The sequence below is a fragment of the Hypomesus transpacificus genome, unplaced genomic scaffold, assembly GCF_021917145.1.
Source record: "Hypomesus transpacificus isolate Combined female unplaced genomic scaffold, fHypTra1 scaffold_205, whole genome shotgun sequence".
Taxonomy (NCBI): Eukaryota; Metazoa; Chordata; class Actinopteri; order Osmeriformes; family Osmeridae; genus Hypomesus; species Hypomesus transpacificus.
In genome coordinates, this window is record NW_025813746.1 from 1 (window position 1) to 20,099 (window position 20,099).

General features: G+C 51.5%; 2 protein-coding genes across 2 annotated transcripts in view; one reads left to right on the forward strand and one right to left on the reverse strand.

Annotated features, from left to right (window-relative positions):
- Positions 1-7: 7 nt before the first annotated feature.
- On the forward strand, positions 8-6,536 carry LOC124462237 (unconventional myosin-Vb-like). The gene is made up of 17 exons (XM_047013868.1): positions 8-146; positions 315-524; positions 648-741; positions 831-979; positions 1,064-1,318; positions 1,422-1,522; positions 1,678-1,765; positions 1,847-1,946; positions 2,024-2,149; positions 2,252-2,403; positions 2,480-2,569; positions 2,687-2,825; positions 3,434-3,740; positions 3,993-4,098; positions 4,423-4,491; positions 5,547-5,627; positions 5,873-6,536. The coding sequence occupies exons 1-17, from the start codon at positions 42-44 to the stop codon at positions 6,032-6,034; spliced, it is 2,334 nt and encodes a 777-aa protein (XP_046869824.1). The 5' UTR covers positions 8-41; the 3' UTR covers positions 6,035-6,536.
- A 197-nt stretch (positions 6,537-6,733) lies between these two features.
- Positions 6,734-20,099, reverse strand: part of LOC124462251 (protein unc-13 homolog A-like) — a 31,859-nt gene continuing 18,493 nt past the window's right edge. The window contains 13 exon segments of the mRNA XM_047013888.1: positions 6,734-10,186; positions 10,616-10,775; positions 10,904-10,996; positions 13,636-13,783; positions 13,883-13,963; positions 14,050-14,106; positions 14,890-14,919; positions 17,931-18,054; positions 18,317-18,463; positions 18,610-18,698; positions 19,004-19,081; positions 19,223-19,300; positions 19,458-19,601. Of these exon segments, the coding sequence (XP_046869844.1) occupies positions 9,898-10,186; positions 10,616-10,775; positions 10,904-10,996; positions 13,636-13,783; positions 13,883-13,963; positions 14,050-14,106; positions 14,890-14,919; positions 17,931-18,054; positions 18,317-18,463; positions 18,610-18,698; positions 19,004-19,081; positions 19,223-19,300; positions 19,458-19,601 (1,518 nt within the window). The 3' untranslated portion in view covers positions 6,734-9,897.

Below are 20,099 nucleotides of genomic sequence, written 5' to 3' on the forward strand. Positions count from 1 at the left end.
TGACGCAGTGCTGCGTGCGGCGGCGGGCGGCTCGGAGGGAGATGCTGAGGAGGAAGGCTGAGGCCCGGTCTGTGGAGAGGATCCGACAACTCAACAAGGGCATGGAGGTCAAACTGATGAGCCTGCAGCTACGAGCTGACCAGGAGGTGAGGGGAGGAGGGGAAGAGGAGGGGTGGAGGGGAGGAGGAGGGGAGAGGAGGAGTGGAGGGGAGGGGAGGGGAGGAGAGGAGGAGAGGAGGAGAGGAGGAGGGGAGGAGGGGAGGAGGGAGGGTGTGTTTGTGTCTGAGTTTACATACGTGTGTGTGTGTGTCCAGGCCAGGGACAGCTCTGCTCTGAGGGAGACCCTGCATGCGGAGCGCGAGGCCCACCGCGCCGAGGCGGCCGGCCTGCGGGGGGCACTGGCGAGGCTGGAGGCCCAGAGACAGGAGCAGCCCGCCCCCAGCCCCGCCCCGTCCCCGCAGCAGGAGGAGGAGAGGAGGAGGCTGCAGGAGAGGACGGCCCTGGAGCTCCTCACACTTACACAGGTACACACACACACCCAGGTACACACACACACACACACCCAGGTACACACACACACACACTCAGGTACACGTACACACAGGTGCACACACACTCACACAGACAACCCCCCCCCCCACCCCGAGGAGGTGCAGGCCCTGAAGACAGAGAGGGAGGAGCTGGTGAGAGAGAAGGAGGATCTTCAGAGGCAGGTGGTAGAGCAGCAGACGTCCCAGGAAGGTAGGTACTCCCCCCCCTCTCCACCCTCTGCCTCCCTACCCCTCCACCCCCCATCTCTCCTACAGCTCTGTGTGTGTGTGTGTGTGCAGAGTGTGTGCGCCAGGCTGTGTCCCAGGCCGGTGTGTCTCTGCGTGGGGAGGTGGAGGAGGAGCGGAGGAAGTATCAGGGGCTACTGCGAGAGTTCACCAGGCTGGAGCAGAGATACGACAACCTGAGAGACATGAGTCTGCCCTCTGAGGTACTGGTACGCACACACACACACACACAGGTACACGCACACACCAGACACACGGTGAGTAATGAACAAGTGTTTTGTCACCAGCGTTCAAAGGGCCACAGGAGGACAGATTCTTGCCAGAGTCTAAGCATGGAGCCTCTCTCTCCAGTTTCGGCCCCCTTCCCTGGCTCTCCAACCTTCTCTCCAACCTCGGCCCCCTTCCCTGGCTCTCCGACCTTCTCTCCAACCTCGGCCCCCTTCCCTGGCTGCCCGACCTTCTCCCCGGCCTCCCCAGAGGAGTCCAGGAGGTTTAGTGTGACGTCTCAGGATTGGAGCTCTTGGAGCAAGGACACTCCTATGGTGAGATCACTCTGCATCTGGCTGGCTGGCTGGCTAGCTAACTGGCTGGCAGACTGGTTCATGGATTTGTGTGTGTCTGCTTATGTGTGTGTGTATTCTGCAGGATACTCTGATGGAGAATATGGGCGTAGCCAAAGACACAGCAGTGAAGATGAGAGCAGATGATCTGGGACACGCCTACGATGCCGTACGAGTGGCCAACAAGTCTGTCAATCACTGTTCTCCACCAATACCCTCATTTCACAGCCTCAAAATGCTAATGTTCCTAAGTTAAGTATTGGTTTGGACCTTCTCTTTCCCCCATTCTCTCTTGCACTCTCCTTCTCCCCCTCTTTCCCTCTCCTCCTCTCCTCCCCCAGGTTACTGGAGACCCAGCTGCGTAGCCAATCAGAGCAGCAGGGGGCGGAGCTGAAGCTTCCGGGGCAAGAAGCCTCAGCTGATGGGCAGGTGTGTTTGTGTGTGTGTGTGTCTGTTACATAGAGAGTTTGAAGGAACTATAGTAAACTAAGCGTGTGTGTGTGTGTGTAGGAGCTGCTGGAGGCCAGAGAACAGGAGTGTGTGAGACTGAAGAGAGAGCTGCAGGAACTGAGACACACGGTCACTCTCAGGACACTGCTGACACACATAGGTGGGACACACACACACAGCTGAGGCACACACAGGTGGAACACACACTTGTGGTTAAACTACTACTGCCCCCCCCAGCCCCCCCAGCTGCTGTGCCGTCTCCAGAGGGCTCCTGTGCCCCCCAGGCCAGAGAGGGCGCTGTCTCAGGGCTGCTGGAGTGCAGGAAGAGAGACGAGGCCAAGCTGATGAAGCTCCTCATCACAGGTGACCCCAAGCTGACCCCGGATGACCCTCACTGACATTCGCCTGACCCTGGACGATCCTCACCTGACCCTGACTGCGTGTGTGCGTGCGTGTGTGTTCCAGAGCTGCGTGCGGACAGCGCCCTGTCCCTGCCCCCTGGTCTGCCTGCCAGAGTGGTGTTCCTGTGCGTGCGCCAGGCGGACCACGCTGGAGACGCCCCGCGCACGCACGCTCTCTGCGGCGCTGCGGTCGCCGCCATGAAGACGGCTCTGAAGGTACACACACTCACATAGACACACACAGACACACAAGTACACACCCACACTCTCTATGACTGTCCTCTCCTCCTAGAAACACAGTAAGGATGCCGATATGACGGCTCTCTGGTTGAAGAACGCCTGTCTGCTGTCTGACCTGTTGACACAGCACTGCCCCAGACGGGTAACACACACACACACAACACACACAACACACACACATACCGTCTGTATGACCTACCTACCCCAAAAACACCAACACACACATATCGATATACTGTATATGTGTGTGTTCCTGTAGGATGGTCAGGCTGGTTCTATCGATGCGATTCCTCTGACATCTGACCTCAGTGACCTGAGGCGTTCCCTGGGTGACCTGTGCATCCAGGCCTATCAGCAACTAATTGCCATCACCGAGTCGCGCCTCCAGCCAATCATAGGTAAGGATGAGGATGATGATGGCGATGAGGAGGAAGATAATAGACGATGAGGATGTTAATGTTCATGTGGATCTTTACCCTTCTCTCTTCTCTCCTCCTCTCCTCCTCCTCTCCTCCTCCTCCTCTGCTCTCCTCCTCATCCTCCACCTCTCCTCCTCTTCTCCTCCTCCTCGTCCTCCTCTCCTCCTCCTCTCCTCCTCTTCCTCTTCCTCCTCCTCCTCCTGTCCTCCTCCTCTCCTCTCCACCTCCTCTCTTCCTCCTCCTCCTCCTCCTCTCCTCCTCTCCTCTCTTCCTCCTCCTCCTGTCCTCCTCCTCTCCTCCTCCTCGTCCTCCTCTCCTCCTCCTCTCCTCTCCTCCTCTTCCTCTTCCTCCTCCTCCTCTCTTCCTCCTCCTCCTGTCCTCCTCCTCCTCTCCTCTCCTCCTCTTCCTCTTCCTCCTCCTGTCCTCCTCCTCTCCTCTCCACCTCCTCTCTTCCTCCTCCTCCTCCTCTCCTCCTCTCCTCTCTTCCTCCTCCTCCTGTCCTCCTCCTCTCTTCCTCCTCCTCCTGTCCTCCTCCTCTCTTCCTCCTCCTCCTGTCCTCCTCCTCTCCTCCTCCTCTCCTCCTCCAGTACCTGCCATGCTGGAGACTGAGACCATCCCAGGTCTGTCTGCATCAGGGCTGAAGCCGGGGGGTTCCAGGAAGAGGGCGGGCTCCGACCCCAGGGCGGCGGCAGGGGGGGGGGCGGACGCCCCCAGCATGGCCGCCGTGCTGAGGGCGCTGGCGGGGCTCCACTCTGCCCTGTTCCGCCAGGACCTCCCCCCCTCGCTCCTGGGGCAGGCCTTCCACCAGCTCACCCACCTGCTCTGCGCCGCCACCCTCAACTCCCTGCTGCTCCGCAAGGACATGTGCTGCTGGAACAGGGGCCTGCAGATACGGTCAGGACACACACACACACACACACACATGTAGAGACACCGTCAAACACATACACACACTTGGAAACACACACAATGCATATCCCATCTCTCTCCTTCCTTCTTCCCCTCCCTCTCTCTTGCCCCTCCCCCTCCTAAACCCCCTTTCCTCCTCCTCACGCCTTCTTCTTCCCTCTATTCCCTACCTCCTCTTCCTCTCTCCATCCCTCCCTCCCCACCTCTCTCCATCACTCTCCCCCTCTCCCTCCCCAGCTATAATGTGAGCCTGCTGGAGGAGTGGCTGCGGTCCCGTGGTCTGCAGGCAGGGGGCGCTGTGGCCACGCTGGAGCCTCTGATCCAGGCTGCTCAGCTTTTGCAGGTCACTAGTTGTTATTCTTTTTTGCTGTTCTGAGTTGGATTATTCTTATTTGCCAATATTATTATTCTTGCCAATATTAATTTGGGTTAATCTTATATGTTCATTATGTTACTAGAGTTTAGTTATTTTTCTATTCTTTATTTCTATTGTATATGTTTTTGATGTGAATAGTAGCTCATCATGGCTTATTATCGTGGGTTTCGATAGGCTGCTAAGAAATTCTCAAGAGGTGCTGGACCCAAGAACTCCAATGTGCCTGTAGGCGACTTGTAACAAATTTGAAATAAACCTGAAGTAAAAAAACTTGAAACTTGAACGTTGCAGGTGGGGAAGAAGACGGAGGCTGACGCCCACGCGCTGGTCCAGGCGTGCACCGCCCTCTCCAGCCAGCAGGTGGGGCTAGTCACCCTCCTCTGCTCTTAACTGAGCTATGTCTATGAGACTGAATGATTTGTTTTCAATTTGATTCATTTTAAGGCTAAATTATTTCTAAATCGATTGAGGGAATCAAATATGTGTTCAGGTAGCTGTTTCTTTCCCTCACTCTACCTCCTCTACTCTTTCCACTAACACGAACAACACCTGAGTTAATGTCGACAGGTGTTTGCTCAATTGTTTTCCCGGTCATGTTAATTAGTCAACAGCAGCTTTTATCTGGATGAAAGTCATAACTTGCAAATACACATAACTTTACGGCAGTAGAAGCAAAGGTATGTCTTTTAGAAACTTTGTTTTATGTTAGGCTACCGGATAATAATCTTTGCAAAATAATTGTTTGGAATCAGTCAAGACATGTAATACAGGCTATAGCCTAGTGTTTTCCCGATGTTTGTAGTTAGGTATGTTGGGTAAGTTTACTAGCCTTGTTAAGGCCTATAATTGGAAACTAGACTGTAATTAACATGACTAATCATTGTAAATCACTTTTTGGAAAGACACCTTTACTCGGTTGCAAACCTTATAGAACTGGTTTGCTTTTCCACGGGCTAGAAAGCATACTGCATAATTCTCTGGCCTTGGGAAAGCAACGTGCAGCTTGATAGCTAACAGGGGCGAATCTAAGTGCCCACTTTTGGGGGCGCTAAGCCCCTAGATAAAACCTTTTATTTTTCCTGTGACCCAGCAAAACTAGGGAGGTCTGGGGGCATGTTCCCCCAGAATAAGTTTTTGAAAATATACTTTAAATAGTGTCCTCAAGTGGGTTTTAGGAAGAGAAAAATTAAAAAATTTAGATTTAAAATATGAAAGAAAAAAGTAAAATTAAGTAAACAATTCTTTTTTTTATTATAAAAATGGGGGGGGGGCTAATGAAACTTTTGGGGGGGCTCCAAAATAAGGCTACATACGCACATGCTAGCTAGTTACGTTCCTTAGCTAATAGCGCCACAGTCTACTAGTATTCTCTAAATATATTTAACCACCTTTCTCTCCCTCCCTTCGTGCATCAGATTGTGAAGATCCTGACTCTGTACACGCCCCACAGTGAGTTAGAGGAGAGAGTGACGCTCAACTTTATCAGATCCGTTCAGGTACAACTCCCCCCTCCAGATACACCTGCCTCAGTCAACACAAGCACATGGGATGCACATTGTGGTGTGGTTGTGGAAAAAAAAAAATGTTGTATAGCATTTCTGCTTCATTGCGATAGAGACAGCGTGAAGCTACAATAAATGTACGAGAGAGAGAGAAGGAGGGACATGCAGGAAATGGCCTCTGGCTGGAATCAATCCTGGTCATGTGTTGTGGTCATGTTGTATGGTTGCTGGTGTTGCAGGCTCTGCTGAGGGGTCGTTCTGAAGGCCAGCCCCCTCATCTCCTCCTGGACGTGAAGAAGGTCTTCCCGGTTACCTTCCTCTTCCTCCCGCCTCCAGCCCTCCACGAGGACCGCCTCGCCATCCCAGAATCCCTCAAGATCTCCTTCCTGCGCCGAGTCTGAGAGACAGGAAGAGGGACCTCGCGCAGGAAGTGACCGCAGACCTTGACGATAAACAACAAGGAAGTGATGTCATCCTGCCATGAGAGAGGAAGTGATGCGTGTGGACAGAATGTTGATGGGTGTTGGACCTAGGATCAGTATGAAGGATGACAAGTATGTTGATTTCGCATGTGCCTTTGCATATTTTGCGTAAATTGCTCATGTACATCGACATGGGGCCAGCTATGGCTAACTGAATGCATTATGCTATATAGCTAATTTAGGGTTCTGTTGCTATTGGTGACGAGTTTCCATTGGTTCCATGAAAGCAGAACTATGGCATTGCTATGACATCGTGGTCTCAACCTTAATGAATCCAATCTAGTGTTGGACCAGGCTGTAGCAGCTTGACAAATGATTCTGTTTTGTAGTTCTCATACCCAACATGTAACCTTTCTCGGATGTTCAAGATGACTTTACCTAACAGTAGAGAAGTTACAGGACTTAAGATGTGTTAAATAAAAACAAGTGTGATAATGTTACTGCCGTGTTTGAGGGATAATGTATTTCATTCCGATAATTAGGATCGGCCACATGACATCTGCTCAGGGTGTTGGCTCAGAAAGATGTGACGCACAGACAGGAAACACAGTCCAGCTTTTACTTCTGACAGTTTATTGGAAGCATAAACATACACTGCCACACCCCCCCCTCCCCCCACAATAACAACCAGAATTTAAAAACCTAAACATTAGAAACATCTCCAGTATAAAAAAATGCTCTCATGCCAGCACTCTGTACCACTACACGTCATTATTAATATCGATACGCTCACAAACCTCTGGAAAATAGAAAACGATAGCAAAATCTCCAAAACAAAATCGAAGAAGACAACAATTGGCAAATAACATCAAGTCATCACGTGCTGGCACAAGAAAGATGCACTTTTCCCATCATGCACTGCGTCCTATGTACAGGGCTGGCATCAGTGTGTGTGCCCGCAGGGTGTTTGGTCAATCTGAGACAGGACACACACGGGTGTGTGTTGTGCTTCTAGGTCAATGGGCCGTGTGTATAGTCTCTGGTCACGTGATCGTCAACACACTAAGACTGAAGTACTGAAAGAGGGGATGACCCAGAAGGAGAGCGCAAGAGAGGAGGAGGGAGGGATAGACCAAAGGAGAGAAACATGACGAAGGGATAGAGCCAAGAAAGAGAGAGGGAGAGAGAGAGTCATAATCATACAGAAAAAGTGTGAATATCTGGTTTCATCGACTGAAGTATTATTGTCAATAGCAATAAGTGAGATTTACTATTGTGTCTTGGTCCAGCTACTTTTCATTTGCATTACCTGTGTTGGTAACTTGATAGCTAGCATGTGCTAGCCTGTGATCATTTATACTAGCAAGTTCTAGCCTGTGCTGACATGTGCTAGCCTCTGCTAACGTGTGCTAGTCTGTGTTAGACCCTGCTAAGGTTTGTTAGCCTGTACTAGATGCTGCTAACATGTCAGACGGTACTAAACTGTGCTAACAAATGCAAGTCCATTAAGATTTGCTAATGTGTGTTAGCCTGTGCTACACTCTGCTGACATGCCAGCTTGTGATAATGAATGCCAACCTATCTTAGGCTCGCTTGTGCTGACGTGCTGCCCTTACTAATGTGTGCTAGCTTGTGTTAGGCCCTGCTAGCCTGTTCTAGAAGACGGAGCAGCAACCTCAACTCGTATACCCACTCAATAGTAAGTCTAGATTTAAGTATACGCACACACACACACACGTTTGGTACGGCAATAGTATGTACAATGCCCTTTGCCCTTTGAACTGTTCCTCTCCATCGAAAGGCAAGCAGAGGCATCCCTCTGCTAACCCTTCACCTCTGCAAACCTTTTACCTCAGACAGTGACAGGACAAAACGTTGTGCTAATAATACACTATGTAAACATCAAATCCCACCGGTCAGTGTAAGACAGGGTCCCTTGGTGGCTGCATAGACTTCAGTTAAAACCTTGTTTGGTAGCTAGGGGGCTTTTGTATAAAAACCTGTGTTGGTTGTTACATTGTCGAGGATCCTGACATCTTGTTGGGTTTAGTAGCTATAGTCATGGAATGTTTTAAGATTCTCATTGGTCATCTGTTTGAAAGGGGGTGGGGGGGGTGGAGAGGGATGTGGGATAGGGAGGAGGAGTCGGGATGGGGAAGGTTAGGTCAGAGGGGAGGGAATGTTTCAGCTCCGTATACGACACGAGGCAAACCTAGCTTTTCCAAAAATTAAGACATAGGAAGTGTATTTAAGCTAGTGAAAATCTCCCAGACTCTCTCTGCAGTGTTCTCTGCTCAGCATGGCTTTCTGAGGTATAGACACACACACACACAGACACTACGCATCAACTCTTACACAGAACTATATAAAACACGTGGATTGATGAATCAGTGCTCGTCTTCATTCGGTCCTTAATCAAACCTCTCCCCACCCTCACCCCTTATTTAGGCTAATCTCAGAGGAGAGGATGTAGGATTCAGGATGGAGAAGACAGACAGGACTGACAAGAGAAGGCCGTTAGGGTATCAGGCAGTGTGCTCTGCTAGACAGGCAGACAGACAGACAGGTAGACAGACAGGTAGACAACATACAGACAGGTAGGTAGACACTCTTTTTCAAACGTTCTAGTATCGTCCTTTACAGTCTTTGAATATATATATGTGTATAAATCATTAACGATTCGTAATATCTATACTGTGCTACATACAAATATGTAAATCTACATTTGCTCTTGTCCTGGGTAGCCGAGAAGACTACAGCGTCCAGCAGAAGTTTCTCTCTGGCTGATTGGGTGGTTAGTCAATAGGTCTTGTGCTTAGTGTTCCTATTGGCTGATACAATTGATTATCTAGCGGCACTTCTGGTCCCTCAGGGGATAGGATCTAGACATGGCAGGTTTGCCTTTGTTCCTCGAGAGAAAGATCTAGACATAGGTGTCTGTTCCTACTTAGGATGGGGTCTAGGCATGGCATGTTTCTGTTCCTACAGAGTATAGGATCTACACATGGCAGGTGTCTGTTCCAACAGAGAATGGGGTCTAGACATGGTAGGCAGTTGATGGGTATTACACATGGCAGGTTGTAGCTTATAGTTTGACGGTGCAGGTTTAAACAGAAAGAAATGCCGCAGACTCTCAAGCCAACAAGATGTGTTAAAACGCTTGTTCCCGTACACATGAAAGATTGCATGATTTGTGGCTAGCTTAGAATACTGCCCGCTGTGTAATGGATGCGACGTTCGTAAAATAGACTATATAGCTTATTGATGTAATGTAATATGCAATGTACTTTTTATCCGAAGCGACGTATAGTGTTAAGGGGGTGGTTGTGATTCAACCTTTTGATGTACAGTCAAATGCTCTACTACTGAGCTATACATATCCCTGCTTTGTAACTCTGTGTTACGATGATAAATCTATTTGTTAGCATCTTCATGTGACTGGCAGTAGGATTTAGGAGGTCAGTGTTTCACCCACAGAAAGACAAGGAGTGAGTACAGTTTAGGGTGGGTGTGATTGGTTGGCAGTGGTGCTGCAGTAACACCTCCACACCACTGAGTGGCACTGTGTGTGTGGAGAGTTACAGGCAGACCTGGGTCAAACACACGGATCAAATACTAGGAAGTGTATGAAAACATGTGACGTGCACTTGTCTGAAGTCGTGGAACTGACCTGGGTGGGGAAAATGTAGCCCTATTGGTTTTCCCACAGCATTTAGCACATTGCATTTGACCTAGCTCTGTTTGACAGTGGCGGCTCTGCCTCCATGCCACCGGTTGGCGCCGTGTGAGGGGGGGGCGGGGGGGTAGAGTGGAAAGTCTACAGACCCCCCCCCTCCTCCCTTTTAGCTCCGCCCCTCCTCCGCGGAACGCTGGTCGGACTTGAGCTTGACGAACTCCTTGGCGACGTCGTCGTTGTTGCGCTGCGACAGGATGCGCAGCACGGTGAGGCCCGTCTCGTCCATGTGGACGCGTTTCCCCAGGGGGAGCCAGCACGCCACGCTGCCCCTGGAGGCCATGTCCTTGAGCTGCATCACCGCCATGCCCACCGTGCGGTCCTCGCGGGCGAAGCAGTAGTCCTTCACGCAGACCTGCAGCTCGTAGCACTCTGGGCCCACCTCTGCGCTCAGGGTGCTGGGGGGGGGGGGGGGGGAGAGATACACCAGAGAACCGGTCAAACCCTAATCCTAACCCAACCAAATCCAAACCAGCCGTAGCCCTACCAAATGCTAACCCAACCCCAACAGTACCCGACCAAATTGCTAACAAACCCCCACCCTACATTTACATTTTGTCAATTAGCAGACGCTCTTATCCAGAGCGACTTACAGTAAGTAAGTGAGGCAAGTAGGGTGAAGTGAGGCAAGTAGGGTTAAGTGCCTTGCCCAAGGACACATTGGCGGGGAATCAAACCGGCAACCTTCTGATTACTAGCCCGATTCCCTAACCGCTCAACCACCTGACTCCTAGCCAACCACCTGACCCTAGCTATTCCTGACCCAGCCCAGCCCCTTAACCCTCACTGACAGTAGAAGGGTGTAGCTGGGTGGCGTGGCTGCTTACAAGGTGAACGTCTCGTTGTACTTGGGAGCCCAGCTGTTGTTCTTGGACTTGGTGGCGTATTTCCTTTTCTTGTCGCTGAGGTGAGGGCCGATGATGTAGACCTCCACGAAGGGGCGGAAGATGCCCTGAGTCTGCCAGCGCAGGTCGTTAGCTGCCACCACTGGGGAGGGAGAGTACAGAGGAGAAGCAGAAGAAGGTGAGGAAGCAGGAAGTAATTTCTTATTTTTGTCATTCTCTCCTTATAGCAGACCAGTGTGAACTGTATAATCCCATATTGTCCAGACCTACCTTTCACAGTGACCTTGTGTTCCCCTGTGTTGGGATGGGTGAAGATCTCCACGTGGATGGACACCTCACCTACTGCGTCCTCCACGCCGGACCCTGGATCCGGGGGGGGGGAGGGGGAGGGGGTGAGGGGAGTCAGAGAGAGGGTGTTAGTCAGGACCCAGAGGAGTGGATCTGGGACAGGTGCCACTGCTCCCCAGTAGTCCCTTAGACCAGACAGGAAACAGGCTCATGCTGGGATGATTCCAACCAGGAGGACCAGGCTTCCACCTGGGTGATCATCCACCACCCAGCTCCCTAGCCTGAGGAAGGGAGATGCGATGGGGTGGGGTGGGGCAGGTTGGAAAGCACGCCCTACCCCCAGCCTCAGCTATCCTTGGTGGTAGCACACACACACACACGCCTGGACACTTTTCTGGAGACATCTAGCCTGTCCCTTGGGACAGTGTCGGGGACGAGATGACCTCATTGTGTTTTTCCTCATAGCGACAGGAAAAGCTCGAGGCAGGGCATGTGTGTTTCCTCTCCTCGCAGGATAGCTTACCCCATGACGGAGGGCACTAGGACCCATGAGTTCCATGCTTCTGGGCTGAGAGATGGAGCCTCCACTCACGCTCCATCTCTGTTTGTCTGCAAGGCAGGGCTGGTGGGGAGGGGGTTCAGAACGGTCTGTGTGACATGTACAGCCTGGGATGGAGTTGGAACCAGACTCTTTAGACAGTTAGGCTCAGAACAGCTCCAGCTGGGCTCCTGGAAGGTTGTGAGAATCCTTACTAATTGTACATTTACGTGTCTGTATTCTCTGGCAGATTGCTTGTGTACTACTGTGTGTGTGTGTGTGTGAGTGTGTGTGTGGTTCAGTACACATTTGTGTGTGCTTGTGTATTCGTTTTTGTGTGTGTAGTTGTGTGTAACTGGCTAGTAGACCAAGGCAACAACATGTTTGCCATGTATTTTCCTCAGAGAGACAGTAAGCAGAGTCAGATGAATTCATCAGCACTGATCTATACTGACTGACCACATGACCTCGGGGCAAAGAGCTGATTGGGCGCCCCGTCACCTCGCGTGTCTGCTGGAGGGAACCTAACTGCACTTTGGAGTGTGTGTTTTTCCAGTCTGTGTGTGTGATTGGGCTTTTACTAGGGCATAGGCAAGGACGGGGAACCCTCCCAGACAAACTGACCCAAGTGTCGTCATCGTCATCCTCATCATCAAATGAAGGGTGAACACAGGCAAACACCGCCATCTCCGAGCCCACACAAGTAAATCACACACACACACACACACGTCAGGTTCTTCAGGCTCTGTGGTCCATGCCAGACTAGGAGTCCTCTCTTAATGCATGTCGTCTGACTCCCCCCAGACCAGCATGCCTCATCCCTCTGCATACATACTGGGTATGTATACACACACACACACACCCCCACAGGGAGGTGTGTGTGTGTGCGCCACATGCATGACTGCATTCAGGCGCTAACCCCCACATGGGTTCACATGCCAGTGGACGCTCATTGGGAGGAGTGTGGTGTACTTGGGGTGTGCAGTACATGTGTGTGTTGCTATGAGGTGGTGGGTTCGGTTAAACAAGCAGTGCGTTGTAATGTGTACAGTATTGTGTGTGTGTGTGCGTACTAGGATGAGGTTGGAGTTAGGTTGAGCAGGCAGGTGGTCTTTGGGATGCATATGGGGGGGTGGAGGTGGGGAGGGGGGGGTGGAGTGTTTCCCCTGCCCTCTCTCTTGGCGTGGGGGTCATGGGCTGAGGGGGGGGGGGGGGGGTAAACCCCGAGGGGGGGTCCCACGTACCCTTCTCTGGGTACACATCCTCACTAGTGGTGAACCTCACTCCCTTTCCTCCGAAGACTGGTCACCAGACAAGGTGGAAGGAGGGAGGGAGGGAGGGAGGGAAGGAGGGAGAGAGAGAAACAGAGAGGGCGAGAGAAAGGGAGAGATAAAGATGAAAAGACAACGAGGGAGAGGTGGAAGGAGGGAGAGAGAGAAACAGAGAGGGCAAGAGAAAGGGAGAGAGAAAGATGAAAAGACAACGAGAGAGAGGGAGAGGTGGAAGGAGGGAGGGAGGGAGAAACAGAGGGCGAGAGAAAGGGAGAGAGGGAGAAATAAAGATGAAAAGACAACAAGAGAAAGGGAGAGGTGGAAGGAGGAAGGGAGAGAGAGAAACAGAGAGGGCGAGAGAAAGGGAGAGAGAGAAGTAATAGAGAGATACATATCTGGGAGTCAGACAGCATAACTAAATAACATCAAACAGCCCAGTGAGAGTATCTCATAGACAGACAGCTGGTGAGACCAGACACAGGAGCAGCTGGTCCCTCTGACCTCTGCAAGCACAGACTGTTCCTGCAGCAATGACCAATGAAACACTGTAAGAACTGGACAATTCTGACACTTGGTGTTCTGCTTTGGTTTCTACATGCATCGTTTGTAGCAGCTAAATCAGTAGAAGGTCAGATCTCTGCTACTCCATGTAGCTGTATAGACTGGTGAAGAGATGTGGGCTGGGGGGGGGTGTTTAACACGATCACACCTAAAATGGTCTGTTACACCGCCTTACAAAACTGTACCCGTGTCTCCATGGAGACAATAACTAGTATGTAACACTTCATCCAGGAATGGAGGAGAGAGAGAGAATCTCCCAATTATAGTCCAGATCTGCCCAATCTAGATCAGGTTACTCCCCCCCCCCCCCCCCCCCCCCTCCCCCCCCGGAGGATCAGCTGTACCTTGCTGGTTCTGGGACTGGATGAAGGTCTTGATGAGCTTGTCCGTGGCCTGTGTGTACAGGGACAGGGCGTAGTGCAGAGACAGCAGGTCAGGGCTCTTCTCCAGGAAGGCCTTCTTCAGGCCCACCCCACCTGCATGGAAGTATTGCTACAGACAGACGGACGGACGGACCATGAGGTTCTAGAACAGCTGGTGAAGGTTCTAGACCAGGTGGTGGAACTGGGGGATAGGTTCTAGAATGGTTACCTTTATGGTGTCCAGAGCCAGTTCGATCACAGCGCACTGCTTGGGAGACAGAGCTTTAGCCTCCTCGCGAACCATGTGCTCCTGCAAGGGGGCAAGGAGAGTGAGGTTCACACGCACGCACACACACACACACACACATACACATGCATAGATACTCTCGTACACACCTTGAGTTTGGAGAGCTGTCCCAACTCCTTGGCTGCACTGAGGATGAGCTGAGTGCCCTGAAGAGGTAGAAGGAGAGAAAGGGGATGGATGGAGGGGGGGGGGGGGGAGATAGAGAGAGGGAAACCGGTCATTATCATTAACAAGGGCATAAGGGGCCAACAGATGAATGTCAAATACACACACACACACACACACAAGCTTGCAAAGACAAAGAAAGCAAGACAAGGCTGTGGAGGGGAGAAGAAAACATCTCAGCTTGTGTAACACACACACACACACAAAACAGGTGAGAGTACAGGGCAGCCTGAGACAGTCTGTGCAGAGGCACCACAGTGATATATGCAGCCCGTAACATGACTCTGCTAGCACATATATCACTCAGCACTGGCCAGTCTTCACACAACCTTCTACCAACTCTAAACACACAACCACGGATCAACAGGCGGATGCGAGGAGGCCTGGTTCAGGGTCCATCCCCAGGGGGCCGGAGGTAAGGAGAGCCCGCCAACACACTAGGGGGCGGGGGGAAGGGTTGAGAGGACGGGAGGGGTAGATGGAGGGGAAAACAGTGGGGTAGATGGGGTAGACAGCGGGGTAGATGGAGGGGTAGACAGGAGGTGGTGGGGGGGAGGGTTGTACTACAGTAACCAGATGGAGGAAAGGCAGCTGTTTAAAAACAAAGGTAAAAAACATCCGCTTCCACGGCTTTGTTTGGGAAGACACCGAGCAGTCACACGGAGGAGAGAGAGGAGAAAGAAAGAGAGAAGAGAGAGAGGAGAGAGAGAGAGAGAGAGAGGAGAGAGACAGGACACATTGAGCTAGAGGGGATTGGTCCTTACATCACTGTGACAAGCATTCTTCACTCTCCCCTGTAAAGAGAAGACATTGGTTAATACTTCAGGAAGTAGGGTTTCCCCCACATTCTCATTGGTTGACATCTGGAGAGTGCACATATCTAAAACTGTAGGGAGAGTGTGAGAGGAAACGGAAGAGCTCCACACTCAAGCTTCTGATTGGAGGGTCCAGCCGAACTGTGATGTCATCCTTCCGACCACTTCCTGGTTTCCAAAGTTCTGAGTTCTGAATGGAACTTGGCCACAATTAGCCTGATTGGTTGGTGGATACTCGTCACACCCAATCAGATCTGCCGTGTGTATGGTACATGTTGGACCAGACACGGAAACTGGATACAAAGCTGAGTATCGTGAAAACAAGAACCTCTATTCATTGGTCACTGCCTCCATGTGAACAGCTTCAACTACATACCATGGAGCTGATAAACACATCAAAATAAAAATAAAATACAAAGTTCTAAGTGTCGGTACTGTGAATGAAACTCTTCACATCCAGCGGGAGAGACTTGGAAACTCATAACTTATCAATATAGTCATTGTAACATAACACAAAAAAACACTGACCAGACAGGTGCAAGGGCCAGAGTCAAGGCTGCAGCACGGTACATCATAGTACAGTACATGAAATTATAGTACAGTACAGGACACTACAGCATAGTACAGTACACTACATTATAGTACAGTACACTACAATACAGTACATTATGGTATAGTACACTACAGTATAATACATTACAGTATACTTGACCTCGGTTGAGACAAGCAACAGACCCACAAAAGGGAGGGGGAGAACTACAGACAGGGATGAGTGGAGGGGGGGAGGGTCTGGGGGGGGAGAGAACTAGAAAGAGAGGGGGGGGGGGGTAACCCGGGGACACGATGCAGAGAACAAGGCAACACCAGGGGAGAGTTAGAACAGTGACCCCGTACTTCCTGATCCGAGGAAAGAAGGGAAGAAAGGAGATAAAGAGAGCAAGAGGGGATTGCAGATGGAGAAGAGGCTCCTGATTGGATAAGGTGGTGAAACTGGGCGGGGGCCTACGCGAGTATCAGTCAGGAATGCACCATGCGACTGTTGCTTCAAAGATGGAGGGAGGAGAGGAAAAGAGGGGAAGAAATAAAAGAGACAGAAAGAAAGACAGCGAAGAACAGGAGAGGAGAAAGAAAGACAGATGGACAGAAGAGGAAACAGACAGTGAAGTGTGAAAGAAAGAGCAACAGGTTTCGGGGGTGGGGGGGTAGACAGGGGGTGGGGGGGGGGGGTATAGCAGCCACATTCAGCGGTGGACTGGCCGCCTTGCATGGACGGACTGTGGACGGACAGACAGACTCACACGCAGGAGTGTCGTACTTACAATCATCTGAGGAGGGTGAGCACAGGGAGCAGACGTGGTGACAACCAAAGAGAAGGGTCAGAACACCGCACAGCACCTCAGTCACCATCAACACGCAGCAGGGGGGGAGGCGCTATAGGGCTAAGTGGCTAGGATGCTAGCCAAGTGGCTATCAGGTGGTGGTGGGGGGTGGACAGAGTTATGAAAGCTAGCTAGATGGTAAGGGAGCTAGAGTGCTGTCTAGAAGGCCTGGGAGACAGGGTGCTAGGAGGTTACGGTGCTAGGAGGCTAGGGAGCAGGGTAGGGAGCAGGGTAGGGAGCAGGGTAGGGGGTTGAGGGTTTGGGAGTGAGCTGGGAGGCTAAGGAGTGAGCTAGGAGGCTAGGGAGTGAGCTAGGAGGCTAGGGAGGGAGCTAGGAAGTTACGGTGCTAGGAGGCTAGGGGGGGAGCTAGGAGGTTACGGTGCTAGGAGGCTAGGGAGGGAGCTAGGAGGTTACGGTGCTAGGAGGCTAGGGGGGGAGCTAGGAGGTTATGGTGCTAGGAGGCTATGGAGGGAGCTAGGAGGCTAGGGAGGGAGCTAGGAGGCTAAGGAGGGAGCTAGGAGGCTAGGGAGGGAGCTAGGAGGCTAGGTAGTGAGCTAAGAGGCTAGGGAGGGAGCTAGGAGGCTAAGGAGGGAGCTAGGAGGCTTGGACGATTGGGTGCTTGATAGAGTGCTAAGGAGTAAGCTGAGTATCCGGATAGTTAGGGAGCTAGGATGCTGGGCAGAGAGCTAGTGGTTAGAGGTAGGATGTTAGCTAGGAGACAAGCATGGAGGATTTATACAGTATGAGGTTAGCTAGGGACTAGGAGGCAGGTCAAAAAGCGAGGCCAGGGAGCTAGGGACCAAGGACAGTAATATGCGTTCTAGAAAAGAATAGTATGGAGTCTCTCTATTACCAAACATAAATGAAAACATATATATATATTTAAACAAAACAAAAACGCCCAGCTGCTTTCCAGAATGACCTCAGATCTGAATATCCTGTTTTTCCAAATTCACGCTAGTCCAGATGGAAGGAAGAGGAGGAGTAGGAGAGAGAGAGAGGAGGTGGGGAGACGGAACAGGAAGAGCAGGAGGAAGAGGAGGAGGCTTTGCTGGTTAGGTCTAAGTGTAGCATTCTGGAGAGCAGTGTGGTGCAGGGTCAGAATGATATGGTGCACTCCTTAACCCTGTCTGGGTCGGCAGAAAACTGCTGAGTGGGAGACTGGGCTCGTTTTAGTCGGAGTAGGGGAGGTGTGTGTGTGTTTAGGGCTGAGAAGTATCTGTACGTGGTGTGTGTGTGTGTGTGTGTGTGTGAGGATGAAGGGTAGCTGGTGGTCTGTTCATCGTCAGACAGATTGGAGCAGCAACGCAGCCATGTTGTGTTGGTGTAGAGTGAAATGTCTGTCATCTCAGTCCCATTCTGGTGTTAATTAACGCTGCCAGGGCAACGGGGAGGGTTGTGTGTGTGTGTGTGTGTGTGTGAGAGAGATAAGATAGATATGCATAACAGGTGTGTGTGTGTGTGTGTCGATTTAGTAGGTGATCTGTGAGTGAGTGTCTGTTTGTGTGTATGATAAGAAGGCATGTATAATACGACAGGTATGTGCGTGTCTTGTAGCGTATGTGTAGGTGATGCGTGTCTGTGTACGTGCCCGTGTGTGTGTGTCCTTACCGTCTGGTCGGTGAGCGGGGGCAGAACGATGGTCTTCTCCATGGTGTTCATCACCAGCTTCCACAGTTCCTTCAGCACTCGCTTCAGAACAGTCTTCTCACAGATCTTAGCAAACAGGGATAGACTAGGAGGGAGGAGGAGGAGGAGAGAGAGAGGGGAAAGAGAGAGGCAGATAGATGGAGAGAGAGAGAGAGAGAGGCAGAGAGAGAGGCAGAGAGAGAGGCAGAGAGAGCGAGAGAGAGAGCGAGAGAGAGAGGCGGAGGAAAAGTGCATTTAAAGAGTGCCAGACCGACATCTCCAGCCAAGAGATGACTCAAGCAGGACAGAAAGAAAGAAAGAGAGATTGAGAGAGATAGAGAGAGAGAAACACAGGCCTGATCTCCTACTTGCTGTCCAGGAACTCCATAATGGGCTGCAGCACGTTGTCGGCATCCTGTGCCACGCTGCTGGCGTTGCCCACGTTGGTGCTCCCCTTCACCCCTGCCAGGATGTCCCCCATCTGCTTCACACACTCCTCGATGTGGGGCGCAAAACTACACACACACACAAGCAAACAGAGATACACAAAATGCATGACATACTTTGTTTATGCTGCATCTTGGATTGGACTGTGTTCCACCAGCTCGAGCGTGCATGTAACCATGGGTGTGCGTGCACGTGTGTGTAACCATGGGCTTACTTGGTGGCGAACACTCTACTGAGATCATCCATCACGTTGTTCAGCTTCACCTGCAGGTCCTTCAGGATGTCGCTGGCCTCCAGACATAGCTGGGCACACACACACGCGCACAGAGAAACACGCACAGAGAAACACGCACAGAGAAACACACACATGCATACAATGAGAAAGCTTGTCAGAGTCATGACCATCACACAGAGCACCCAGCAGGCTATAGAAAACACGACCAAACAAACAGAGACTGAAAGTAGGTCACCGACCTGAGTGACTGAGAGCGAGCAAGAGCGAGCGAGAGTGAGAGAGCGAGAGAGAGAGAGGGAGAGAGAGTGCCCATTGCACACAGCTGTGATATGGATGTGTTCGGGGGGGTAGGGGTGTGTAAGGGGTCACTCACATTTTTTCCTCCCATGGCCTCAAACATCTTCTCCAGCTGCACTCTCAGCTGTTGGATGTTGTTGATCAGGATGCAGGGCTACAGACAGGAGACAGGAAGTCATCACCTCCTCATCTCTCCCTCCATCCCTCCATCCCTCCCTCGATCAACTCCTTACACCCCCCCCCTCCCTTCTTCCTTCCATACTTCCTTACACCTGGCATGCGATTGGACACCCACCACTTTCTCCATGGTAACGTAGTTGGCAAAGCACTTGGAGATGACATCAGCGTAGGACAGCAGCACGTTGCTGATCGTCTGAGGAGAGAGCAGAACATGACCAGACCCAGAACATGACCAGAACCATAAAATAACAAGGACATAGCTAGAACCGGAACATCATCCGAAGCAGAGATAATCCTCCTCTACAAAAAGAGTTGCGGAGAACAACAGGAAGTGAGGTAGGCCGGAGTACCTTGGCGAAGCGTTTCATGTAGTGTCCTACAATCTGGGGGTCTGGACACTCCAACTTCCTGATGATCTCAAAGCTCTGGTTGAGCTGGGAGAAAACATCCACCACCGAGCAGGAGAACAGAGCGTGCTCAGACGTCACCTGGAACTGGAGAGAGGAAGAGGAGGAGTTAGACCTGGAGAGAGGAAGAGGAGGAGTTAAACCTGGAGAGAGGAAAAGGAGTTAGACCTGGTGAAAAGGAGAGAAAGAGACCTGGTGAAAGAGGAGAAGGGAGAGGATAGAGAGGAGGATGAGGAGAAGAGATAAAATGTCAGAACTGGAGGAGGGAGGGAGGGAGGGAGGGAGGGAGGGAGGGAGGGAGGGAGGGAGGGAGGGAGGGAGGGAGGAGGGAGAGCAAGAGGATTTTGAGTTTGTCTGGTCTAGTTATCAGGCGAGGAGGAGGAGGAGGATGAAGAGGACCTGCTGTTTTAATCAGACAGGCCCAGCTGGGAGCACCTCTGTCTGCACGGCTCTAATTGGCTCAGAGGTGAATTCGTGTCTGCCCTATGTGCCGCAGGGGCTTCTGGGTAGTCAGCGTGATGACAGCTCCCATTGGTCAGGAACAAGAACATTAATAGATCTCCAGGAGAGTCAGGAGATTGCAAC